This window comes from Artibeus jamaicensis, unplaced genomic scaffold (assembly GCF_021234435.1).
Source record: "Artibeus jamaicensis isolate MK-2021 breed Jamaican fruit bat unplaced genomic scaffold, CSHL_Jam_final scaffold_537, whole genome shotgun sequence".
Classification (NCBI taxonomy): domain Eukaryota; kingdom Metazoa; phylum Chordata; class Mammalia; order Chiroptera; family Phyllostomidae; genus Artibeus; species Artibeus jamaicensis.
Genome location: NW_026522047.1, coordinates 42215386 through 42242402, shown reverse-complemented (window position 1 = coordinate 42242402; position 27017 = coordinate 42215386). Strand labels below are relative to the sequence as shown.

Here is a 27017-nt window from a genome sequence, read left to right as displayed (position 1 = left end):
AGGTGGGGAGTGACAGCGAGTGGGTGCAGCGGTTCCATTGATGAGGGAGGATGCATGCTTCCCGGCTGAGCCTGAGCAAACCCCCACTCCTCTCTGAGCCTGTTTGCTCAAGTATCGGTGAAGTGGGTCATTATCCTGGCTGTGTGGCCTTGGGCAGGCCACTTCATTTCTCTGAGCTTGATTCTTCAGATAAATTACACATAGTAATTTTATCATGTTTTATTTTTTCCCTCCTCCATGGAATCTGTTCCATTTTACAACACCCCAACTTTACCTGGGGTACAGATGTTTGGGGGAGGCAGCCTCCTCCTCCAGCCCCTATTTCCAGGCTACTGATTGGTCTAACCCAAATGAAACTTTGGACTTGGCAGAAAGCTGCCTTCCATTCTGTTGGCTGCCCTGTCCAGACCCCAGAGGCACGGGGTCATTCCGGCGTTTCCAGCTGCTGAAACCACCCTCACCTGAACCTGCCTGAGCTGTTTTCAGACAGTTTTCACCAGGGAGTCCAAGCTTGTGAAGCATTTGGCACAGAGCAGTTTTCCTCTTTGGTGAACCTCCTAACACCTCTTAATAGCCCCAAGATGACCAACTTAAGCAGGTAGAATGGTGCCAGTATACAATCAGGGTTCAATAAATGCTTTTTCTACTGTTGTCTCCCAGGAAAGCATGGCTGAGAAATCTGATTTGAAACCCACTCTTCAAGGCAAGTATACATACATCCTTGCTGTAGCTGAGTTGGGGCTGGGCTGGGTGGAGAGACCAGGGCAGAAAAACTGGGACAACTGTAATAGCATAAACAACAAACTATGGTTTACAAAAGTTGTTGGACCCCCAATGAAACCAGAAGAGCCCTCCAGTCCCATGAGCCACTGGGTGTCCAATGTCCCCAGGCCATGGCCTCCCCTACTGCCTGCCACAGGGGGTGAGAACATGGAGCGGTCACCGACCTCAGGAATGACAGCTCAGTCCTCACACCTAGATTTGGAGCAAGCCTGGCAAACAACGGCTGCCCCGAAAGCCTCAACGACCACCTAGTGAATGGGGCCGTGTTTCTGGGCAGGAGTTTGTGCCAATGTGGAGAAAACCAGAATTTCACAAGGGAGATGGCAGTAGAAACAGAGGGGCCTGGATTGTCCTACACTAGAACCAATTCCAGAAAACTCGCCAAGCTCCTGAGCAGACCTCTTGGGCCACAGCACTGCACTGGTTCCATCCGTGGGTCTCCCATTGATTAGGGGCCCATTTCCTTGGTCCTTCCTCACCTTTCAGAAGGGTCGAGCCACCCTCTTTTTCATGGCAACCCTCCCACAAAGTGGGGTGTCTGGTGTTCACTTTTTATGCAGTAATGCCCCGTTTCCAAGGGAAACTTTACACACAGCTCCAGCACAGAGACAGACCCCTCCAGCTAGAGAGGGCGGCCCAAGGGCTGCCCATCGGACGTTGCGGCCTTTAACTCTCAGGGGCGCCCACTTCCCACCTCCTCCCCCGCCTACCCAACAAGAAACTGCCAGGTGGTTCTCTTCAAATGTTGTCTTTTTAATGACTTCAATACCAGTGCCAGGACTCACAATTTAAACAGCCTCATTTCTTTATTCTGTGCAGTTTCCTGCCTTGACGGAAGGTAAAACCCGGTCTCGTGAATAAATAACGTCCTAAGTAACACTGCAAGTCCATACGAGGCCTAGTTTTCTCAGAGGGTAGAATATCCAGGGACCTGCTGTGGTGTCCGGAGGCCTCCGTGTACCTGCCACTGGACAAGGCTGCAGGAGAGGAGTGGGATGAGGATGCTGCTGTCCTGGATGTGACCTTTCTTCTGAGCCTCTGTCCCCTTCCACCATTCACTGCTGCCCAAGCAGGCCAAGAACTGCCCCTCCTGTCAGGGGACACGCTGTACAACCGAAGACAAATCTCCCTGCAGCAGGTTCTCTTACACAGGTACTTCATACCCTGAGTTGTGGGAAGCCAAGATTTTATATTGCTTCAGCTCTCAGCATTCACTGCCTCGTCCAACTGATATGCAGCGTTAATGCTGCACTTAAGATTTCCTGGCAAAGACCGGGCTTCGAGCCTTGAGCAGTGGGAAGAGTGTCTGGAGCCACTCAGGGCGGTTATGCCCATGATAACACTGTACACTTGTACATATCTGTGGGGCTGAACCGGCCTGCAGCTCTGACTCAGAATCTATAAAAACCAAGCCCCAAGCTAACCTTGCTATTTCTTAGTGGGAAGCTCACATCAAGCTCAGCTTCTTGGGCACTTAGCCCGATCCTATTTAGAAAATACTTCAATGAGGATGGGAAATACAGGAGGCCCAAGAAAAAGGCGAATGAGTGAAGTTTTAAGAAATGTATAGCCACCTGTGTTCTAGGAACCGATACCATGGTTTTCTACCTCCTTCACCAAATTCTTCACACAATGAAGCTCGATCCTGGTGGCGGCAGCCACCTCAGGCATAACAAAAACCCTTGGCGCACAAAATTAACTTAGCAAGTTTTAAAAGAAAATGTTAAATTCTTAAGGAAAAAAAATGGCAGCAAAACCTCAGAACTCCTGTGCAATGCCTGTAGTCTGCCCACCTGCTAAATAAAGAGAACACCAAACCAGCCCAAAGCTATGCAAATGGCAGGCTGCCCTGGCAGGCCAACTGTGGCAACTCCGGGAGGGAGCAGGGGCAACCATGCTGGAAGAAGTGAGAGGCGGTCTTGCTTCTTGAATCCTCCAACTTCCCACCTTGGGAGCCCCCAATCCTAACACTGCATTTTGTGGCTAGGTTCATCCAGCCATGTTAAGGGCCGAAGAAAAACAGACCTAATTCTTAGTTTCTTCCTGTTTCTAGCAGGGGAGGAAGGCAATGGCTTCAATCCCTCTGCCTCTCAGTAAGAAGGCAAAATCTTCTGAGACCCAGGCAGATGGGATGTTGGAAGATTGTGCATCTTCTCCCAATTAAGGATGGGTGCGCATACTCCTGAGAAAGACAATTCTCTGAGCACACAATCCTGAAGGCTTCTAGCACCAACAACTAACTCCTATCCCCGCTCTGCAGAAGTGCAGGGCTGTGGAGGTGGGAGAGCCCTTGGCCACCTGAAGTGCTCACCAAGAGTGGGCGAGCACTGGTGTGGGCTACACCTCTCCGGGTTTTCCCCTCAGAACCCTGTCAGTGCAGCTCGATGAATGCCTCCAGCTCCTCGGGGATGAAGCCCTTGTAGGGGATTTTATTCTTGTCTAGGGCACGGGCTGCAAGGCACTGCAGGGTTATGTAGTTGAAGGGCTGAATGGTGCTCTTAGCCAGCAGCTTCTCATCCAGCAGCTCGTAGGCCGTTTTCTTGAAGGCATTGGTGGCATCCATATGGGCCCCTGCTTCTATCAGGGTATTCATGATACCAGGGCAATTATTGTGGGCTGCTATGTGCAGTGGCGTGTTGTTGTCAAAGTCCCGACTGTCTGGGTCAGCCCCGCAGTCAAGCAGCACCTTGACCACCTGCAGGGAGGGGAATCTGCCCACTGGGTATCGGCCTACATTCGTGGTGTCCTTGTCCACGGCCATGTGCAAAGGGGTGAAGCCATTCTTGCCCCGGGGGGCACACTTCAGCAGCCGGTAGATGGTCTGGTGCTTCAGATGTTCCTGGTCTGGTGTGCAATCCACTTTCTCCAACAGATAGAGCAGGTGGAGGATGATGGCCAGGGTCTTAGTGAACTGGACTGAGTCTCCAGGCTCCTTGGGCAGTTGCAGGGCTCGTTCCACTTCCCGGACCCCTTTACAGAGCACCCCCATGAGGTCTGCAAAGCCGATTTGTGTGCCCTGGCTGCCCTTGGCTGTGCGGTCCTGAAGCACATAAGAAAAGAGTTCAGCAAAGGAGAGAAAGCTGCTGGCGGTCATGGGGCTCAGAGGCTCCAGGTTATTCTGTTGCATGTCTAGGGCATATTTCCACAAGCGGATACAGCGCTCGAAATCGCCCGAGTCTGCGTATACAGCGCCTCTGTAACGGATATAATAGGAAGTGTCTGGGTGAGAGGGACCAAGGATGCGCTCTCGGATCAACAGGGCCTGCATGCGCATCTCATCTGGGTCGGTTATAAGTGCTTCCAACTCCTCAGCAGTGTTTACCTCCCTGGAATAGTCATAGGCCAAGACCAGCTGCGAGGGCTCTGGTTTGGGCAGATATGCGCCCCCCTGGTGACGTAACTCCATAGCCCGTCTCCAGTGTTTCAAGGCCCCAAGCAGATCACGCTTCTTATCCACGTACGTGGCTCCCAGCAATTCCAAGGCTTCCACAGCAGCTTCCCGGCTGGTGGGGCAGCAGCTCTCGTAAGATTCACTGCTAAGTGGTTCCTCTGGGGAGGAACTGCAACAGCTGGCCCCCTGGGGCATCACGCATCCTGGACTGGTAGAGGAGCCTTTTTGGGCAAGCTCTGGCTGCACTTCCTTCCCAGCAGGCTGCTCCTGGATAAGGTACTCCACGATGTTGGTGTGGCCAGTTACGCTGGCCGCCAGCAACGGGGTCATGCCATAGCCATCACGTTCCATGCGGGCATTGCACCCGAGCAGCAGCTGCAGGATCTCCAGGCTGCCGGACTCCGCGCAGTCGTGCAGGGCCGTGTTACCCTTGGCGCTGCGCCGGTTCACCTGGGCGCCCTGCTCCAGCAGGTAGCGGGCTATCTCACGGTGGCCCTTGTAACAGGAAATCATAAGGCATGTGTGTCCATGCCGGTTGGCCACCTCCAGGTCGGCTTGGTGCTCACCCACCAGGTAGCGCACTACTTCCAGGTGTCCATCAAAGCAAGCTGCACGCAAGGGCGTGGAGTTGGTGCGCGTCGTGCGGTTCACTGAGGCCCCGCGGCGCAGCAGGCTCTGCACCACGTCCAGGTGGCCAGCGGCCGAGGCGGCCCAGAGAGGAGGCGCGCCCTCGATGGTCTCGCCATCGAAGTGCACCGAGCCGCCCGCCTCCACGCTCGCGCCGCACCGGTCCACTAGGTACTCGACCACGTCCAGATGGCCATAGCGGGCGGCAATGAGCAGCGGCGTCCCCTCTCCGGCCACCTCGCCTGTCAGCTCATCCAGCTCCTCCTGGGTCCGGCCGCTGAGCAGCTTTTGAAGCAGCTGAAGCTTGCCGTCCCGGGCGGCGTTGTACACGGCGGTGCGGAGGTCCATGGTTCGGGCTTCCTCCAGGCCATTGGCCGACCGCCGGGACACCGGGAGACGACGGGCTACAGCCGGGAGGGGCAGGGTGCAACCTTCACCGTCTCCCCCGCCGCCATCTTAAAGGCTTCCTGGGCGAGACAAAATGGTTGCCGCTGCCTGACGGCGTTAGCTAAGGGGAGCGCGTAGAAAAATGTAGTCCCTTGAGCCTGCCTGCTCTATAGGATATAGAAGGAACTATGAGGTTTGAGAACTGTATTTCCCAGAAGTCTGCGGACCAGCCTCAGCGAACTGGTAGCACAGTGCATGGTGGGAATTGTCGTTCCACTTGCTGCCGATTGCAGCGGAAACTGAACAGAGGACTACAATTCCCGAGATGCAATGCCATCGCAATAGCTTTGGGCCCAAAGAAAGTTTTGTGGCGGCTTCAGTGCTAGTGCTGAGAGGAAACGCAAGCGAGAGCCAAAGACTACATTCCCCAAAAGGTACTGGGAGCAATTTGGCGCCAATTATGTAGAGTGAATGCTAGCTAAGCTGGCCAAACGATCTGACACAGGCTTCTGACAGGGGGCGCTCGGGAGAGGAAGGAAAGTCGACAGGGCCAGGATGTTAGGGATGCAGGGAAGTACAGTTGGTCCTAAGGGTCAGTCTCTTGCATTCATTTCTCATCCATTCATTCTTTTCATTCACTCACCCATTAATACTATATCAACTGAAGACGGTTGCCACCAAGTTAGTGCCACTAGAAATCCTTGGGGTGGGATAAAGGAGGGGGGCTAGTGAAAGCAGTTCAATTGTGATACAGCTTGGGCGTGAAACGATTGGGCTGTGAGGCAGCTTAGGTGTGAGACAGCTCAGTCCAAATTGCTCCAATGAGGGTCTCTTGCTGCTCCAGTGCTGGTGTTACGGCCCCTGCTGAGGAAATTCAGTCTTGTAGGGAAATAGAGGGCACTCCGATGAAACTGGTGAAACTGGCTTATATAAGGAAGAGTCTAGGTTCATGACCCTGATTGGTCCATTTCTATGCAAATGAAGGCTCCAAATCCTCAGTTTGTTTGGCTCCTGACACTCCTACCTTGAGAGGTGAGGACTATGTCCCTGCTCCTTGAATGTTGGTGGACTTGTGGCTACTTTCGTTAAGTAGGTTAGATAGTAAACCAAGGCAGCAAGGAGAAGGGAGACATGTCTCACCCACTAACTCAGCAGTCCTGAGTCTGATCCAGTAATATCACCAGGTGTTCCATCACAGGAAACACCATGCTAACACCTTGAAATTCTGTGTATCATTTCCACTACCTGGGAAAGAAAGCCTTTGAAACTATTTATTCACCCAAGGTCTAGAAGGTGGAAGAGGAGGGCGTTCACAGTGCCCAAAGAAAAAACCCATAAAACAGCTTTGGTGAATTGCCTACCTCTGGTCACTGTTTTACGAGGGAGTCCCTAGTCCTTAGAGAAACAGCCCATAAATGACTTTGGGTAACTGCCCCAACTTTAATTAACTGCCTCCTGTCCTGTCTCTGGGGATGGAACAAATGTGGTCTGGAACAAGATAAGGATTCAGGCCAATATACACCCACACATACCTTTGTTTTGGTAGCCATGTACCCCCACCCCCACCCCCACCCCAGGAAAGCTGGCACCACCTTTACTGTCAATCAAAATGTAACTACTTCACCCCCATCCCACCAACTATGTAAGCCCTCAGGACAAAGGACCTAGTGCTCTTGCCACCCATGTTTTTTGCCACCCAAGCTCTGGCCTTTCACCCCCACCTTGGCAAGGCCCATTCTCTTCCACAAGAACTTACCACTAATAAACCCTGTGTACGTGCTAATAGACTCTCTGATCTCTAATTCTTTATTGTGTCAGCAAGAAGAACTGAGTTTCTCTCATAACACTTGGCCCAGTGGTGCTGGGATTTCTGAGTTTAGGGTACAAAAGATCACCAGATTCCCCTGTTCTCCCTGTCTTTAAGGGTCCCAAAGGAGTTTTTTAATTCAATCAGAGTATAGGAATTTTTTTTCAATTTTGGTACTAATCAGAAATACTCAATATCAATTCTGTGTAATCCACTGTTCTCTTGAGATGCCCACTCTGGGGAAATCAACCACCATAAAAGAAGTTAAGGCCATCATGCTGGACAGACCACATGTAGACCCTCTTGTCTACTGTCCCAGCTGAGCCCAGCCTTCCGGCCATCCCCTCTGGGGTCCCCTGCGTGAATGGAACCATTTTGGACCTTCCAGACACGTCATCCACCAGCTGACACCACACACAGGTAACAAAAGAAGCTCCCTGCTCCACTCTCAAGCTAAACACTGCCCAAATTCCTGACTTACAGCAACCATGACATATAAGAAATTGATTGTTTTAAGCCTGTACGTTTTGGAATAGTTTCTGATGCAACAATAGTAACTGGAATTGTGTTAAATGTAGCTTGTGGCTTCATTTTGCCTATCTATAATTACTAACCAAATCACACAGTTCCCCAAGAGTTTGTTTACTACGTGTGTTTCCTCCCTGGGGAACAGCCTGTTCATTGGGAAAATATGCCATGGTTTAGTTTCTAAGAAACCCTAGACTCAATGTGGTCTTGAGGGACTACATAAATCTGTGCCGTTTAGCTCAGCCTGAGGTATTGGCATGTCTTTGTTTCATTTGTTCAGCCATTTTTATTGATACTCTGAGCACCTACTTTGTTTTGGGTCATGTGCTACAAGCTGGGGATGTATCAGTGAGCAGGCAGACACTGTTCTCAAGAGCCCAGAATCTGATTAAGAACGACTGCCTAAATCAGGCTGGGGGCTCAGGGGTGTAGGAGCCCAGAGGACGAATAGATCGTACCTGCCTGGGAGGGTAGGAGGGAGTTGGGAGATGTTTCATTGACAGACAGGGAATGTTTCAGGTAGTTATTGAAAGAAGCAGTGTTCTGTGTTATTCTAGTTGTCTGTTTTGGCTTAACAAATTACCCCAAGCTTACTGACTGCTGTGGACCAAATTGTGTCCAGAATTTACATGTTGAAGCCCTAAACCGCAACGTGACTGTGCTTGTGGACAGAGTATTTAGGAGGTGCTGTGCAGCCTTGAAAGTCACTCGGTCATTTCCACCCCTTGTCGTTTTCTGGGAGAAGCTCACTAAGTCTGACCCACTTCAAGGGGAGAGAGTCAGGTGCCATTCTTTCAAGGGGAGGGAATTAGATGTAGGAATTATGTGAATAAGTTTGGAGATATGTTTTAAAACCACGTAGAGCAAAGATCCGGGGGACAGACCACAGGGCAGGCATGGCGCATTCGGTACGTCATTGAATCACTCACTCCGCGCCTACAAGAGAGCGTTGCAGGGGAATTCTTTGCCAACGATGAGGGGACACTTCATTCTCTTTAAAAGTTCCGAAATCAATTATACAATTGGTTCTTTTTTATAATGTACTGAATGAGACAGTCAGAGGTAAACACATCTATCAAAGGACATTTCATCAAAGTCTTCTTGATTTTTTCCTTCAAGATAAGACATTGCTGAGTAGCAAACATTGTCCACACTACTTTCTTAGCTCACTGTGGTGAAGTGTCTTTTTTTGATAGGAGAAGTTTGGCTTGTGAAGATACCCGTGCACACCTGAAGTGAGAGGGGGAGTGAGAAAGGAGAGCCATGTGGGGGCATTTTAGTCACTGCTTCTCCAGCAGTGACGACTGACATGAGTGGCATTCGATATACTTTTTCTTTCTCATCGAGGGCCTTAAGGGGTGACCTTTGCTCATCTCTAACAGAAATGTCCTTCAGTTACAGGAGTCTGTGGTTCCCTGTGACAATGAGCAAGAGAAAATCTTTTCTTTGAGTCTGAAATTTTAAAAATTGGCCCTGGCCATTGTAGCTCAGTGGACTCAGCATGGGCCTGCAAACCGAAGGGTCACGGATTTGATTCCCAGTCAGGGCACATGCCTGGTCCCCAGTAGGGGGTGCGGGAGAGGCAACCACACCTGATGTTTCTCTCCCTCTCTTTCTCCCTCCCTTCCTCTCTCTCTAAAAATAAATAAAATAAAATCTTTAAAAAACATTGAAGTAAAGTTAGCCATATTAACCTAAACAACTCAGTGCCTTTAGTACATTCACAGTGTTGAACCAGCATCACCTCTATTGAGGTCCAAGACACAGGGTGGGCAGAAGCTGGTTCACAGTTGTGAGTCTGCAAAGCAGTTTATTCTTGTATTGTTATCCATTAATTATTGTGCTATTTTCCATACAAAACACTGTGAACCTACTTTTGCACACTCCTGCATTTTTCACCCCAAAAGGAAACCCTAGTCCCATGAGCAGTCACTCCCAGCTATATAATGTATATTTATTATATAGCACATATGCATATAAATGTAATACACTAATATATAGGGTATATAACATTTATACTATATAATAGTATATAACATTTATAACAGAAGATAATGTACTACAGATGTTACATATGTGTAAAATATGTAAAATAATATACAATGTATAAAATATAAATTCATTTGACATGTAAAATAAGATGTAATGCACATATATGCACACAACATATAGGTAATGTTTTCCGAATAATTTGAGGAAGCAATTTGGAGTCCTGACAACCTTTACTCTTAAGTACTTCAGTGGGCATTTCCTGAGAACGAGGTTGTCCTCTCACAGACCCACAGTTCAGTGATCCAAATCGGGAGCTGTAACCCTGATAAGCCCCATCATCTGATCAGCCCCACCCCCCAGACTCCAGCGCTTTCCGTTGTCCCAATAGTGTCCTTTGCAGCTGCTCTCCATGGCAGTGAGAAACACTCGCCTTCCGTGCTTTTCTTCCCTTGACCACTGGTTGGTTTATCACTGAGTCTGGGCCAGGTGGGATGAAACAAGGATGAAATTTTCTCCAATAATTGCCTCCCCTGCTTTCTGTCAAGTCTCCCTTCTCTACCCTGAGGAGCACATTCTGTAACCTGACTGGTCACTGCCAGTTAAAAAGTCTTGACCTGTCCAGTCCTCTTAACAATTTCCATCTCTGTTTTAAAAAATATATTTTATCGATTATGCCATTACAGTTGTTCTATTTCCCCCCTTCATTCCCCTTCACCCTGCACACCCCCTCCCCCACCATTCCCCCCTTTAGTTTATGACCACATGTCTCAAGTTATTTAGATTCTATATTTTCCATACTATTCTTGCCCTCCCCCTATCTATTTTCTACCTACCATCTATGCTACTTATTTTCTGTACCTTCTCCCTCCTTCTCCTTCTCCCACTCCCCTGTTGCTAACCCTCCATGTGATCTTCATTTCTATGGTTCTGCTCCTGATCTAGCTGTCCTCTTAGTTTGCTTTTGTTTTAGGTGTGGTTCTTAATAACTGAGTTTGCTGTCCTTTCACTATTCATCTTTTTTATCTTCTTTTTCTTAGATAAGTCCCTTTAACATTTCACATAATACGGGCTTGGTGATGATGAACTCCTTGAATTTGATCTTATCTGAGAAGCACTTTATCTGCCCTTCCATTCTAAATGAAAGCTTTGCTGTCTAGAGCAATCTTGGTTGTAGGTCTTTGGATTTCATGACTTGCCATACTTCTTTCCAGCCCCTTCTTGCCTGTAAGGTCTCTTTTGAGAAATCCACTTACAGTCTGATGGGAACTCCTTTGTAGGTGACTGTCCCCTTATTTCTTGCTGCTTCTAGAATTCTCTCCTTCATTTTAATCTTGGCTAATGTAATTATGATGTGCCTTGGTGTGTTCCTTCTTGGGTCTAACTTCTTTGGGACTCTCTGAGCTTCCTGGATTTCCTGGAAGTCTATTTCCTTTGCCAGATTGGGGAAATTCTCCTTTATTATTTATTCAATAAGTTTTCCACTGGTGGCTGTTCCTTTTCCCCTTCTGGTACCCCTATAATTCAGATGTTGGAACGTTTAAAGATGTCCTGAAGGTTCCTAAGCCTCTCCTCATTTTTTTTGAATTTTTGTTTCCTCATCCTTTTCTGCTTGGTCATTTTTTTTCTTCTTTCTGGTCCACTCCTTTGATTTGAGTCCCAGTTTCCTTTCCATTACTATTGGTTTCCTGCGTGTTTCCCTTCATTTCAGTTAGTTTAGCCTTCATATGTTCCTCTAATTCGTGGCTAAAATCAACCAGTTCTGTGAGCATCCAGATCACCAGTGTTTTGAACTGTGCATCTGAAAGTTTGGCTATTTCTTCATCTCTTAGATTTATCGGCTCTGGGGCCCTGAGTTGTTCTTGAGCCGTGTTTTGATCTGTTCGTGCCTGTTATACATGAGGAGCAGAGCCTTAGATGTTCACCAGGGCCGGGCCACCCAGGTCGCTGGTTTATGACGCTGTATGTGGGGGCGGGTTAGAGAGGGACAATGGCGGTCCCCTCTGCCGCTTCCCGCCACTGGGGCCTGCAGGGTCTAACCACTCGCTCCTTCACCGGTTTATCTGCGCACAAATGTGTGACCGTGGTCAGCCCTCAGTGAGTCCACTGCCTTGTGCCCTCAGTGGGTCCTCCCGCTACTCCACACCTGGGATCCACCTACGTCTGCCGGCGTGCCTGGGTCGTGCGCCCTGGTCAGTCCGGTGGATCTTTCCTGCCCAACCCCGCTCTGCTGCTGGCTGTGCCTCTCTTACCGGTTTGGCTGAAGGGTTCGTTGTTGTCAGACTTCCGTATAGTTCAATTTTCTGTGGTTTGGCTGCATTTTTGTTGCTAGAACTTTTTTTTAAATTTATTTATCTTTAAAGGGGAAGGGAAGGAGAGAGGCAGAGAAACATCAATGTATGGTTGCCTTTCGTGCATCCCCTTCTGGGAACTGGCCTGCGGGGAACCAGCCTGCAACCCAGGCATGTGCCCTGACTGGGAATGGAACCGCAATTGTGTGGTTCGCAGGCCCGCGAGCAATCCACTGAGCTACACCAGCCAGGGCTAAAATTTTGTTGTTTTTATACTTGGTTGTGCAAGAAGGCACAGTGCTTCCACCTACGCCTCCATCTTGGCGGAAGTCTACAATTTCCATCTCAAAGCTTTCTTCAAACCCTTGGCTGATCGGCAGTGTTCCTGGGAAAACTTGGGGTGATATGGAGGCCCCTGGAACCCTTCTCTGTGCCCAGTCCCTTCTGCCTCACTTTGCACATGTGGCCAGTGTGTTCTGTTTCTGTCCATCCCTCCATCACTCAGCTGGGGCAGGGCCAGGGAGAGGGGTGTCTAAGTGCATCAGCAGGTGTGGGCTCTGACCACCCATGCAGGTGCTCTCTCTGGATCCAGGAAGGCAGGCATGGAAGAGAACAGATTCCTGAGCCAGATGTGGGTTGGGGGAGGAAACTCAGCTATTTCCTTGTGATGCTGCTTGCCTGTTGTCATGGAAACCCAAGCGACTCTCTTTTGAAGGATCTATTAAGATACAGGATATAATCAGCGCCCTCTCTGGCAGACCCCCCACCCTCCCTAGACGATGCAGCATCTGAGTTCTGCCCTCACACCCCTCTCCAGCCTTGGCTGAAGATGACTCTCTATATGACCACAAGTCTCCATTCCTGTCTTCATCTTGGCCTCCTCCCCTGTGGAAATGACAGAGGGACATGTCACAATTGCTGCATTATCTATGTGTACCAGATTGTGAGAAAGAGTGTAAGACAGTGGCTCCAAATGCAGACACTGGATGCACACTTCCAGCATTCCAGTCCTGGCTCTACACCCTCTAGCTGTGTAACCTTGCGCAACTTGCTTCACTTCTTTGAGCCTCAGTTTCCCCTCCTATAAAATGGAGTATACTAATGGCACCTACATCATAGGAGCTAATGTATCTAAAGCTATTAAAACAGTATCTGGATTTTAGAAAACCTAGTATATCCGTCCAGTGTAATATTACTCAGCCATATAAAAGGAATGAAGCACAGATAAACAGTACAACATGGATGAACCCTGAAAACATGCTGCTTGGTGAAAAAAGCCAGGTACAAAATGCCACATAGTTCGAGTCCATTGAAATGAAATGCCCAGAAGAGACAAATCCACAGAGACAGAAAACACACTAATGGTTTCCAGGGGCTGCAGGAAGAGGAGGATGGGGTGTGAATGCGTAGTAGAAACTGTTCTTTTGGGGTGATGGAATGTTCCAGAACTAACTGAGGGGGGCGATGACGGTTGCAAAACTTTGTAAAGTACTACATCCCTCTGATTTGCCACTTTAAGGTGGTTAAAATGCAAATATTATGCTCTGTTTATTTATTTTATGAGATTTAAAGTTTTTATGGAGAAACACAACACAATGACACTCAGATACAAGAAAGGCAGACGCTTTGTTCCTTGGGGCTCCAAAGAAGAGAATGCAAGGCACATCCCAGGACTGGTGGGGGGGGGACAGTAAACTGGAGCTGTATGGGGCAGCTTGTGCAGGGAAAGCCTGTTGAGTTAGCTAGGTTTCCTGGGCTTCCTGGTGTTGCTAATTTAAATAAATTTCCAAGCTCCAGGACAATAGGGCTGTCTCTAGCCCTGGGGTGCTAGAAACCAGGGCAAAGCAAGTGCCTAGTGGCCCTTGAGCATGAGAGCTGATAAGGGAAGTGGTCCAGGTGTGGACTTCATCAATTGCTCAAGAGAAACTGATTGGCCTCCCTCCCTCTCTTCTTTCTTTCCTTCATTCTGTGGAAGTACATATTCATTTCTTATGTGTAAGTCTAGGCGTGGAGTTGCTGAGTCAAAGGGAAGAAAATAAACTTCCCCTTGTTTAAGCCACTGCTATTTTGAGTCTGTTAGAGTAATTGGACTGTATCCCCACATGTTGTCACTCCCTGCTTCTTTGCCTCACTCTCTGGTTCCTTTGTTCCTGGAATCACTTTCCTTGTTTCAGGCTCCACTTTCATGGAATCCCAAATGAAGATAATTGGACACTGACCAGATGTAATAAGAAATCTCAATGGGTTTTCCCTTCAGATCAGATGTTCTCAGCTCCATGTGGCCTTCGTGTTTCTGTGTCTGAAAAAGGGTCTCAGACACCAGTGTTTATCACAACTGAGAACTTACTGGGTGCTGACACTGATCTGGGCATTGTCGGGGGGGGTAATGATGAAACTGGTGAGAATAAATGAGGTTCCCCTTCCCAGGAGTATTTGGGAGAAATAAATGTTGGTGGTTTTCTTGGTAATTTTTTTTTATCAAACCCTAAATTAGAATCAGTGGGGCCCTGGCCAGGTAGCTCAGTTAGTAAGAGCATCATCCTATACACCAAGGATGTGAGTTCAGTCCCTGGTCAGGGCACATACAAGAAGAAACCAATGGATGCACAAGTAAGTGAAAAAACAAATAGCTATTTCTCTTTCTCATCAATAAATAAATGTTGTTTTGTTTTGTTTTGTTTTGTTTTGTTTTGTTTTGTTTTGTTTTTTAAGAATCAGTGGGAAAGCTGCTGGGACCTACCCCACCTCTGGCTTATTGAAACTGAGAGGGTCCTAGGAATCTGCATGGTCTATGAGCTTCCTAGAGAAATCCAAAATGGTCCTGGGTGGGCTAGTTGTTGAGTGTAGTTGGTGGGAAAACAATAGGCAATACTCTCACCCAGGACAGGACAGGCTGCATTTTGAAATTTGAATTTCACCCTTCAGGCAATGAGAGTCTTGGAAGAGTTAACAGCAATGCTGGGACTTCGTCAGATTTGTGTTCTAGAAAGACCCCTCACTGTATGTGGAGAATAAATTGACTATGTATGTGTTTTGGGCAGGAAAGAGACCATGAGATAAGCAGGCAATGATGAAGGCAGAGGGCTGGAGAAGAGAATGGATTTGCCCAGAATGACTCCCCTTGGCAAATTCAGGGTTGGAGAAATGGATGAGGAGGGTAGGGACTCTGGGATGTGGAGAGGCTGCCACACTGATGGAACATGGAGGGAGGGTGAAGTGGGGGTCAGGTGGATTAGGTGTTCGGTTTGAAATGGTTAATTTGGAGTGACTGTGAGGCACGCAGTGGGGATGTTCATAGAAATACCAGGGCAGAATTTCTTCTTTCATGGGCATCCCTGAAGGGCAGTATCTGGGTGTCTTTTTTTTTTTTTTTTTTTAGTCTGAATGCTCTCCCATTCCCAAAGGGCGATTCTATATATAACAAAAATCTCTCACAATTAGCCTTAACCCAGACATTGAACCCCTTTCCCCACCCATTCTCAAAGTGCATCTGGCATGTAGGTGTCTTGTAATTGTATTTTCTCTGCTTGTTAATGAACTCACTGAGGCAGTACTCCTGGAGAGAGAAAGATTTCATTTGTTTGGGGCCGAGAAGAGAGACGGGGGTTGCCAGAGCTAATGAGGAATCAATGCCTGGTAATCACTAATTAAATGAGCCTGGCTCTCTCCTGGGGCTATTAGTTGGCTGGCTGGCTCTTGAGTGTCCACAAATTTAATCACACTCCCCAATAAACACCTGCAGCACCCTATGGTATCTCTCTGGGGAAGACCAAGGAGAAGCAGGATCTTCATGTGTGTGCTGAAATCATCAATTCATTTATTATTTTAAAAATAGTTTATTTATTCATTTTTAGAGAAGAGGAAGGGAGGGAGAAAGAGAGGGAGAAAAACATCAGTATGCAAGAGACATCTATCAGTTGCCTCTTGCACACCCCCAACTGGGGACCTGGCTCACAACCCAGGCATGTGCCCTGACTGGGAATTGAACTGGTAACCTTTCCATTCACAAGATGGCACTCAATCCACTGAGCCACACCAGCCAGGGCCATCAATTCATTTATTAATTAATGCATTGGTTTATTCTCTGATGCCTTTATTGACTTACCCAACATTTACTGAGCATCTGCTGTGTGGCAAGCCATAGTTTGGGTGCTAGGGAGACAGGAGTGAAAAAAATCCAAATACATTCTTTGCCCTCATGGAGCTCACAGTATAACGAGAGAAACAGTTTTTGTAAAGTTAACAGTAATTGGAGTAAGTGCTGGAGAGAAGGTATCCGGATCTATGAGCATATATAGACTTGACAAGGAGGACGATGAGGCCACAGGGAAGTTTCCATTGATGAAATGAAGCTTGGATGAGAAGTTAGAGGGAGCTGCGGAGCACTGTGGGAAGCAGAGCATTTCAAGATGAGGACACAGCAAAGGCTCTGAGGCTGGAATGACTTGGGTGTAGTGTCTACGGTTTGACTAGGATGTCTCGGAGAACTGGGACTGAGCCTTGACAACAACTCACCTACCAGCCACAAATTTACACTGTCCTGTAGTTGGTCCATGGAACTGATGGTAGGGTTGGGGAGAAAATTAATTATTCCTGGAAATTTTATTGAAATGTCTCCGTAGAATCCTGGTCTTGGGAGGGCTTCAAGCACCATTCCCTCATTGATTCCCCAGGAAAGTGTAGGGAGGTGGTCAGAGCCCTGGGTTCAGAGTCAGATATTTTGTATTTTCAGGCCGTGGGTGGCATATGAGTGACATGGCCAACATCATGCATGGCACATTGGTATGTGTTCAAGGGGAGCGCACCCCTGTTTTATTCCCTGCCCTGTTTTTGTCCCACGAAGTTAGGCAGCTCACCCCCTGAGTGGAAGTGATTCCTTCCTGGCTCTCTGCCCCCTACACTTGCTTGTCCATCTTGGGTGGAGGTTGATGGGAGTCCACGCTATGAGGAAGCTGTGACTTGTTGTCATAGTACAGCAGAACAACAAAATCACTAGTCTTCCACACAGCACTAGACCACAACCACTCCAGTCTTCTTTGCCACACTTTGCCCTGTGTCTGAGATCCCCCAACCCAGCTCTTTCCTCTCACCTGAGCCAAGTTGAGACTCGGGTAACACGTGGACTTCGTGCTTCTCCATTGTCTTCTGTCTTCCATTCCTGGTCCTCCTGGGAAGTGAAAGGGTCTGATCTCCAAGGACCCAACTCCCACTCATGAAACATGGAATTTGTAATTGGATGGATGTGGGGTTGACTTGCAGGTTTGCCCTTGGCCTGAGACCTCTCGGGCTAGCTACATATCTGCCTCTCTCTGGGTCTCAGTTTCCTCAGCTGTCACCTGGATGTAATAACCCCTGTGTCCAAAGGTTGAAGATGGCAAGATATAATGTATGTAAAAAATGCTTGACACAATGTTTCCCACAGAAGTCTAGAAAGGCCACAATAATGTCATCTTGGCAGTCATCTGTTCCCCCACAATCCTAAGGATTGGTCATTTTACCTGTTGGGAATTACAGGTTTCTGTGTGCGGTTTTATCTCATCTGTAAAATAATGCGTTGAAAAATCCGTTAAATGAGGGGCAAGTCTCCAGTGACATCAGACACCGCAGACCACACTCTGTTCCCCCAGCAAGGTAGTGGGGCTCCCCTTCACCTGGGGAGCTGTCCTGCGTCCTGGTGCTGAACTGAAGTCTGCCAGAGACCCCGCCCGGAGCTGTCCAGAACCTTGTGCTGAAGCAGGTCGCGGTTCCCTTCCTGGACCCTGAGAGGCGCTGTCCGGAGCCTAGGTGCTGAAATAAACAGCAATTTCCTTCCGTGGTCATCGGACAGCTGTCCTTAGCCTCCGTGCTGAAGAAAAACTTAACTTTCCTTTCTTCCTCGACTCAACCCACTCCCCTCCGTTCTCTGTTCCTCTGACTCTTGGGAACCCACTCCTCAAAATTTCTTTTCTCTCCGATGCTCCTCCTGGGGCTCTTCATAATGGCAATGGGGGAAGACTCGGAGAGGTCGCAACTAGGACTCATACCTTACCTCGTGCCAGGTCCCCAGGTCTTACCTACCAGATACTCAGCCCGGCTGGTCTCTGCTCTCTAGACCGTCAAACTTCGCTTTCTTTGTCGCTTTCTGGGAAGATCTCCATGCGCTGACCTGCAAGCCAGCCCCATACTCAGGGTACCAGGTCCCCCCGACCACCCTTCTTCCACGCGGCTTAAGTCCCTCCCTTGTGTGTCTCACCTCCTTCCAGTCTTGTAGGCAGATGCAGGTGTCCAGTGACTGCCGAGGCAGGGACTGTTCTTTTATGGGCTTTGGGGAAGGCGGGACACTGGGAACCCTGGGAGGGGCTTCACCAGCGGGCCAATGGGACTCTGCCTCGAATGCAGCTCCAAAGATTACCTCATAGGCAGTGGCCTCGGCTTCAGAATAAAAGACTGGCATCTGCCCAAAAACTGGGTTGAAGATTTTCTGAAGAGGAAGGGGACACTCATTGTAGCCCCCAGGATTTCCCCACTTGGCCCAACCCCCTCCTGGATCTCTGAGCTCCTCATGGGCTTAGGAGCTCTGGCTGTCAGAACCTGTTTCTCCCCATGTCCGGCTTGTGCTGTTGCTGAGTAAGGAGAGAAAGCCGGTAAATTGTGTGGGGGTAAAACACGTGAGGGTCAGAATATTTAAGTCCAGTTCCAGGTGGGAAACTGAGGTCTGTGTGAATGTAGGGTTCAGAGGAGCCTGGAGCAGAGGTGGGACTCAAGTCCAGACCTTCTGATTTTTTGACCCAACACCCACCTCATAACTTAGTTGATTGTTTTTGCTTTACTGAGAAGGCTCTGTGACAAAAAAACACCCAAACTTGGGTTCAAGTTGAAATTTTTCTCCTCCTTGCTGTGGGACTTCAGGAACAGTGGAACCTTTCTGTGCTTCAGCTTCCTCAACTGTAAAATGGTGATAATGGTAGTATCTTCTCAGAGCATTGTGATGGAAAAAAAATAATGCTATGGTGTGGATTGCATGTTGGAAATAAATAATCAGGGCCAGGACTAAGGTGAGGGAGGTACTTGCCTTGAGAGCAAAATTTAAGGGGACACACACACACACACACACACACACACACACACAAAAAACCCTCAGTAATCAAAATAAATGATGTTTTAATGCATGCCCTTGCTAGTGTGGCTCAGTGGACTGAGCACAGGCCTGCAAACTGGAAGGTCACTGGTTTGATTCCCAGTCAGAGCACATGCCTGGATTGCAGGCCAGGTCCCCAGTTGGGGCATGTGAGAGGCATCCAATCAATGTGTCTCTCCCACACTTTGACGTTTCTCTCCCTTTCTTTCTCCCTCCTTGCCCCTCTCTAAAAATAAATAAAATATATTTTTAAAAACCCCACAATTCAAAAATAAAAATAAATATTTTTTCAATGCAATGTTTTAAAAATAAAAATTAGTGCACGAAACCCACAATAAACAAAATATCAGCATTGTAAATAAAGACAGGATCTGCATTCCCAATTTTCTCCTTTTGTCTCAGGCTCCAGTGCAGCTTGGCACAGCATTAGAAAAACTGTCTGGACCTGGCACATTTTCTAACAATGTAGTTATTGTTATTTTCTGAGACACTCTATCCATTTACTCAAAACAACTTTATTGTATTAGGCACTGGGGGAGGCACATTTACTAATTTGGCAACTAACCTTCCTTTAGGGAGGGTGAGGACAGGAAAAAGTAACTCTTCTCAAAAATAGTATGCATGACAATGGAAGGAATTGTGTCCTAGCTTGTGCTCTCCCCAGTGTGAAAGTCCCCTATGACGGCTGCTTCTTTTGTGGAATTTGAGCTCACAGGTGAGCTGCCTGCAGATCACCCACGGATCCAGGAATGTCAGATAAGGTTGTCAGCAAAGATGGCCAAACCAAGGTTTAACTCCATCGACGCACTGGGGAGAAGTCTAGTCAAACCCATGGGGAGAGGGTGCAGAAGCTATTTGGAATTCTGACACATAGTAGGTACTCAGTAAATTCACTGTCAAGTGTATGACTCATCAGAAGTACTCTAACTTCTTCATTCTGCCTCCCACGCAGAGGCTCATTCTGGCTTCACAGTTCCAAAGGAGCAGAGAACTTGCTACAAAGGAAGAAGGAGAAATGGGAATGTAGCCTGGAAATGGCTGCTTTGTTTGTTCATTTCTTCCTCTTCTTTTCCTTTTAACCATTTCATTTTGAAAAAAAAATATTTAAACTCACAGGAAAGTTGCAAGAAAATGCAATGAACTTCCATATCATCTTTACTCAGATGCACCCACCCATTGTTAACATTTTGCCAACATTCATTTCATCTTTGCCTTTTTCTCTACATATATATTTGTCTCTACTTCAACCATATAAGTGGCAGACACAACTGCCCCTTCATTCTTAAACACTTCAGCCTACGTTCCCCAAGGTCAAGGACAGTTTCCTATGTAACTACAATGAGGTAATCACAACCATGAAGTTAAAATTGTGACAACACTACCCTCTAATCCTTAGTCTACATTCCAGTTTCATCAGTTGCCTCTATACTGTCCTTTATGGAATTTCTTCACAAATTGGGATTCAGTTCAGGATCATGCAATGTGCTTCATTGTCTTATGTTTCCCATCTCTTTTGCAGAGAGGTGGGCTTGTAGTAACAAGATAACTCTATTGCAAACCAGACAGCTGTGGTTCGATTCCCAGTCAGGGCACATGCCTGGGTTGCAGGGCAGTTCCCTGCAGGCCAGTTCCCAGCAGGGGACGCACGAAAGGCAACCATACATTGATGTTTCTCCTCCTCTCTCCTTCCCTTCCCCTCTAAAGATAAATAAATAAAAATCCTTTAAAAAAGTTTAAAAAAAGAAGGTTTTAAAAATAATTTTATTTATTATTTTTAGAGAGAGGGGAAGGGAGGAAGAAGGAGAGGAGAGAAACATAGATGTGTGAGAGACACATCGATCTGTTGCCTCTCATACTCCCCCGGCTGGGGACAAGCCCCAGCCATGTGCCCTGACTTGGAATTGAACTGGTGACCTTTCAGTTCACAGGTTGGCACTCAATCCACTGAGCCACACCAGCCAGGGCAGAATTCACTTTTAAAGCTAGGTATATTAAGGTATAATTTATAAACAGTAACATTCATATTTTTAGGTGTACAGTTCTATAAATTTTGACAAATGCACAGTTATGTATCCAACATGATAGTCAAGATACAGAACAGTTTTCTTCACCCCAAAAGGTTCCCTTGTGCCCCCTGGCATACTCCATACCCCATTCCTAATTACTGGTAGCTGCTGCTCTGATTGCCATCCTTATAGTTTTGCTTTTTCCAGAACATCATTTAAATGGAATCACATGATATGCAGCTTACAGTTTCTGGCTTCTTTCACTCTTCACAATGCATTGGAGATTCACCCATGTTGTTGTGTATCAGGAATTCGCTTCTTCTTATTGCTGTGTGGCATTCCATTATGTGGGTGGAGGATAGTTTGTTTAGTCATTCACCAGTGCAGGGACACAGGGTTCAGGGACGTCTCTGGGTTTGGGGGATTATGAATAAAGCTGCTAGAAATATTCACATATCAGTGTTTGTGTGGACAGTTATGTTTTGATTTCTCTCCAGAGATACATAGGAGTGAGATATCTGGGTCATATGGTAAGAATATGATTTTTAAAAGATTTTATTTATTTTTAGAGAGAGGGAAAGGGAAGGAGAAAGAGAAGGAGAGAAACATCTATGTGAAAGAGAAACATTGATTGGTTACCTCTCATACATGCCCCAACCAGGGACCCAAACTCACAACCCAGGCATCAAACTGACAATCTTTTACTGTGCAGGATGATACCCAACCAACAGAGCCCCTCTTGTCAGGCGGGTATATTTGACTTTTAAGAAACTGCCCAACTTTTTTTCCAAAGTGGCTACACTATTTTGCATTCCCATGAGCAGTAGATGAATGCTTTTTGTTTGGAATCTTTGTTAGCACTTGGTATTGTTGGCTTCTATTTTAGTCACCTAAGCAGTGTGCAATGTCTTCTTCCCCTTTTAATGCGTAAGGTAGCATTCTATACACATCTTGAAAAACATGTTGTTTTCACTTAGCAGTATATATAGGAGAACACAATCCTACATAATCTTCAACCAAAAACCTAGTTGAAGAGACAGATACTCCCAGGCTATTTCAGCTCCAAGTGAACAATGCTGTGATTGAAGAGACTTGGGGTGCTGTGAGAACCCAAGGGGGTCACCTGCAACAGTCCATGTGGAAGAAGATGGGGGGGAAACCAAAGAGAGCTTCCTGGAGGAGGTACCACTGTATAAACTGAAACCTATGGTTAAGAAGGAGTGAGCTAGGTGAAGTTGCAGGAATTGTCTTACTCATAGAAGGAACATAATGTGCGTAGGTCAAGAGGAGACTCTGGACTTGACACATTTAGACTCAAGACCACTTAGTTGCAGAGTCCTTCATCCTCCCACCTCTTTTGCTCCCACCTCTTTGGTCCATTTAAAGAGAGGCAGTGACTTTCTCTTGCAAACACTGGCCCCTTAGGAGGCTCCATTCTGCCTTCCGTAATAGCCATAGCTATTATGGGTGGTTTGTAATCACTTACTATGCCCTTGCTAATTTGGGTTCTACCCTTGTCATCTCACTGGGAATCTCAGTGAGGGTCCCCTTTGCTCTGTTTTCTCCCTTCTGGGTCTGTAGGATCAGCAACATTTGCCTGTGTCCCAGGAGAAGGGCAGATGCAGGTGGGCAGAAATGACTGAGTCTCATTAAAGAATGTCCCCCATGAGGGCTCCAGTTAGGAACAGTAGCTAATTATCTCCAGGGATAATAAGCCAGCAATGAGTATTAATTAAAAGCTCATCACAGTAGAAAAAAAGATTTAGAAATAAGGGTCTTGGGTGATTCTTCCTCCTTGTTCCCTGCCTGATACATGCACACACACACAGCCCCCTCCTCAGCCGTTACTATAGAGACCTCGCTCCTGCCACCCTCATGAGCATTTATATATCAAGACTGCACAGATGGTGGCCTCAGCAAGCCTGTTGTTCTCTCTTCTAAGGACAGTTTCTGGAGCCCTGAGGATTAAGGAAACAGGGCTACTCTGGACAACATCTGCCTCAGCCTGAAACCTGACCCTCCAGCCCAGGCAGGGGGAGATTAATAGAGGCATTTACCCAGAAGGGGCAGAACACACAAACAGGACCACACACAGGCCACCCTCCTCACCTGAGGCCTCCGGGAATCCCTAACGAAGGTCTCAGTCCCCGCCCCCAGTGAGAACTACACCAGGGACTTAACACTTCAGACCCGGAGAGAGATGAGAGAATCTCACAGTGTGTATCCTGGAATTACTGCAATAATACCAGCTAGTGTTTCCCGAGCATCTACTTTGTGCCGAGCACTGCACATTTTACATATAATAAAATATATGATAATATATACATGCATACTGAAAAAACATGTATAATAATTATTATAATGCTGATGCTCACTTATTTGTCTTAAGAGTTTTATGGATCATCCAAGGGCAAGGGCTCATTTTATCCCACTGTCTTTCCCAGTGCCTGGAATCAATAGTCATTGAATGAATAAATGCTCTAATTCACTTCTCACAGCCATGTGCAGCATAATTAATTACTGAATCTTATTTTTCAGACGTGGAAACCAAGGCTTAGAGAAGTGAAGACGTTCCCCAAGGACACTCAGCAAGTAGGGGGCAGAGGAGGGATCTGAAAGGAGGTCTTCCTATTGCAGAGCTCCCTTCCTCTCATCTGGATGTGGCCCAGAGAGGGAAAGCAACTTTCTCCAGGTCACAAAGCCTGTTAGGGACCCAGCAGGACTCGAATAAGGCTTCCCCCCCACCTCTGCTCTCTGGCACTCTCTTTCTTGGCTCTCCCATACTCCCTTGTAGCCCTAGCAACAAGCACAATGTCCCACAAACATTGGGCCCTAACAGTAGATATTAAGGGATATTGCTGTATGTACCAGGTTCAGGGCTTCCAGAACCTTCTGGCACCTTTTTCAGGTTATCTGCTCTGCTCTCACATCCATCCAAGAGGCCAGAACATGGTTTTGTCCCTGAGGGGGAACAGGAAGAACACAGAGGTCAGATTGCTAGCTTATGGTCACACCAAGAAAAGGTGACTGGCTGGTGCTGAATGTTTCCCCCAAGCCATCCTGCTGCTCCCCTGAACGATTCCTCTCGCACACCTGCCGGTTTCCAAAACCAATTTTCTAGCTTTCCTGTTGGTTCTCTGGCCCTCACAACATCCTTTCTGTAACCCCCTCTTCTGTTTAAGTAGTAATGCCAGCTACCATTTATTGAGCACTCACTAGGTAAGGGCTCTCTCTACCTTGTCTGATCCTTAAATTAAGCTTAGTACTATTGGCCCCATTTCCCAGAGGTGGAAGTGGGCACAGAGAGATTGAGACACTTGCTCAGACTCACACAGCAGGAAAGGAGGGAGAGGTGTTGTTGGAAACCAGAGCCCACACCTGTAGCCACATTGTGTGGTTAATGTCTGTGTGCTGAGTAGGACCAGCCTCCAGTCTCCAAAGGGTGGCTCTCAGCTGCGCAGCCGGTGAGGAAAGCCAAGCCTCCATAGATGGACTTTGTTTCCTGTCCAACCCTGAGTCCTGGAAGGACCTTGAATGAACACCAAACAATGTGTTCTCTCTTTTCAGCTTTCAGAGGTGCTTCGTGTATTAACAAAATTCCTGGTACAACCCTCCCCATCCTTCCTTTGGCTTCCTGTCCTAGCAGTGAAGGAAGCAACAGGAACAGTATTCTTGGCAATAACAGTGGTGGAAGGGAGTAAGATGTACCTGTGTCACTGAGGCAGTTCAGAGGCTGTGCCCTTTGTGCAGAGACAGGAAGGTGAGAAAGAGCCGATCAGTGAACAGAGCCTGCCAGGCCAAGGGAATAATAGGTGCAAAGGGAACAGCAGTTGCCAAGGCCTGGACGTGGGAAGCAGTTTTGGAGAACCTGAAAGAAGTCCGGGTCCAGCCTCCGGTCCGCTGAGCCCCTGGGCCACTTCCTGTGGTCGGTGATAAAGCTAGTCCTTGGAGCCTCTCTCTGTTCTCTGCAAAGGAAGGTGAGGACTGAGACTCAGGACAGGTACACAGTAGTTGCTCAATTAATGTTTGTTGCTGAAAGAATGAATAAAGCAAAAAACTGGAAGGGATTTAAGAGATCAGCCGGTCCAGGAATCAAAAATTCAAATTCATGTAGGGGTATTTCATGTGGAAGTCCCCAGTTTGGGGCCTTTGGAAAAATCAAATGAGGGAACACACCCCAGTGGCTGCCAGTTCGGCACACCTATTCAGTCTGTTCATTTTATCTGTGGAAAAACTGTGTTTAGAGCCGTTAACTGATGCGTGAAAGTCTCACAGCTCCTAAGTAAAATCAGGGACCATGATGATGATGATGAGCTTCTGTTTATTAAATGCCTACTGTATGCTTCACATACATTCTCTCAACAAATACCACTCCCACCAAATACATATTGAGATCCTCCTATTTGTTTGGTTTCTTAATTGTTGAAGAATCAGAGGCTCAGAGAGGGTAAAGGACTCATCTAGAGTCACAGAGCGGTAAATGGCAGAGACCGAATTCAAACCCAATCTGCTCCGAGCTGTCTTTTTATACACTCCCTTCAAGAGTGTATTTTTCATATTTTCGTGCATGAGAAAACTGACACAAAGTGAAATATGGTGTGTGTAAGTCAATACAGCCCACAATGATTGAGCCCCCAAATGTTGAGACCCCAACATGTTGAGAGTTAAACCCACTGATCTGATTCGCGCCCCCAAGTTCAGATTTACCAAGGCTGGAGGCTGCAGTTTCCCACTCGCACTGCAAGTGCACCAACCCTCCTCCCCTACAGTAAATGTACGCAGTAGGCGCTTAACGAGCTCTTTCATGGAGGATATGGAAGCACTGGCGAAGCTGCAGGAGGGAGAGGGTTCTACTTCTCTGCCCTCCCGGCTCAGCTCCTCCGGGCCTGCCCAGCCCCCAGCCCCCAGCCCCCAGCCCCAGCTCCCGCGCACCCGGAGCTCTCCCACCGCAATTACGGTAATTAGCTCCGAGCATCCAGCCTGGGCGGGAGGAGGAAGGGAGGCGGACTTTGGCCCAGGCTGACCTGCTTCCAGGCGGGCCCTCAGATTGGTCCACTCCGAACACGTGACGCACACGGAGGACTTGTTGCTGGGCATCCCAGTGTTGCCGAGGCAACGCCTGCCGCTAGTCCTTCCTGACAAGTGTGGGAGAGAAGTGGCTGTGTAGAGGGTCTGGAGACTTGGCAGGAGAGTGAGGAGGGGGGATCGGAAGAGAGAGCCAAGCTGCTTCCCTCCCCTAGCTCTTCCTAGGCCCCAGCCCCTCAACCCAGTCTCCACGAGGTCCCCATGAAACTGACATCCAGGTGGGTGTACACCCAGGTTTAAGGTCACAGACCCAGACAGGGGGCACGCAGTCTGCCAACACAGATGGGACCCAGGCCAGGGACTCCCCCTAGCATGGTCAGGGTGTACAGAGAGAACACAGATGCACAGATTTTGTGTTAACAAATAGTTGCTGAAAAGCCCACCAGGATCAGAGCCTATGTTCAGAGAGGGATGACACTAGACAAGGTAGAGATGAGACAGTCCCTGTCCCCGAAATCATCATCCTCGTTACAGGTGCCTGTACACCTGACCAGTCTTATGTGCAGTGCCTCAGCCAAGCACTTTACCTGCATTTCATCTTCATTACATCCTGTAGAAAGCCCTTTTACAAATGAGGAAACTGAGATTCAGAATGGCGCCAGCATCTAGCTAAGACAGGAACTCTGCCTTCCAGGAGTGTCTATTAAAACCCATATACTAATTCACTTTATAAAACTTACTCTAATAATCATAGTAATGATAATGTGTAGCAAACAAATTACTCTAAAACTTAGTAGCTTAAAACAACAATATTTAACATTTTGATATATGGGGTCTGTTCAGAAGGTATTCAGCCATGTAATATGAAAGACAGAGACATTTACTGAAGAAGATACAAGACACAGGAAACATTGTACCCAGGACAATGACACCTCAGTCCCCTTCAAAGTAGGCAACTTGGCATTTCACATAGTTCTCCCAATCACCATCTGCTGGCCCATCCTATTCTTCTGAATCTTATCGATGGTCTGAAATTTCTTCCTTTTCAAAGGTGACTTTAGTTTTG

General features: G+C 47.6%; 1 protein-coding gene and 1 long non-coding RNA gene across 2 annotated transcripts; one reads left to right on the top strand and one right to left on the bottom strand.

Moving 5' to 3' along the window:
- Positions 1–1515: 1515 nt before the first annotated feature.
- Positions 1516–5360, bottom strand: FEM1A (fem-1 homolog A). Its single transcript, XM_037165229.2, has one exon. It carries the CDS (start codon positions 5147–5149, stop codon positions 3155–3157), a length of 1995 nt encoding a protein of 664 aa, XP_037021124.2. The 5' UTR covers positions 5150–5360; the 3' UTR covers positions 1516–3154.
- A 175-nt stretch (positions 5361–5535) lies between these two features.
- Positions 5536–23547, top strand: LOC119063749 (uncharacterized). The gene is made up of 3 exons (XR_005085240.2): positions 5536–5622; positions 7223–7415; positions 23465–23547. It is a non-coding gene; the product is annotated as an uncharacterized LOC119063749 (long non-coding RNA).
- Positions 23548–27017: the final 3470 nt, after the last annotated feature.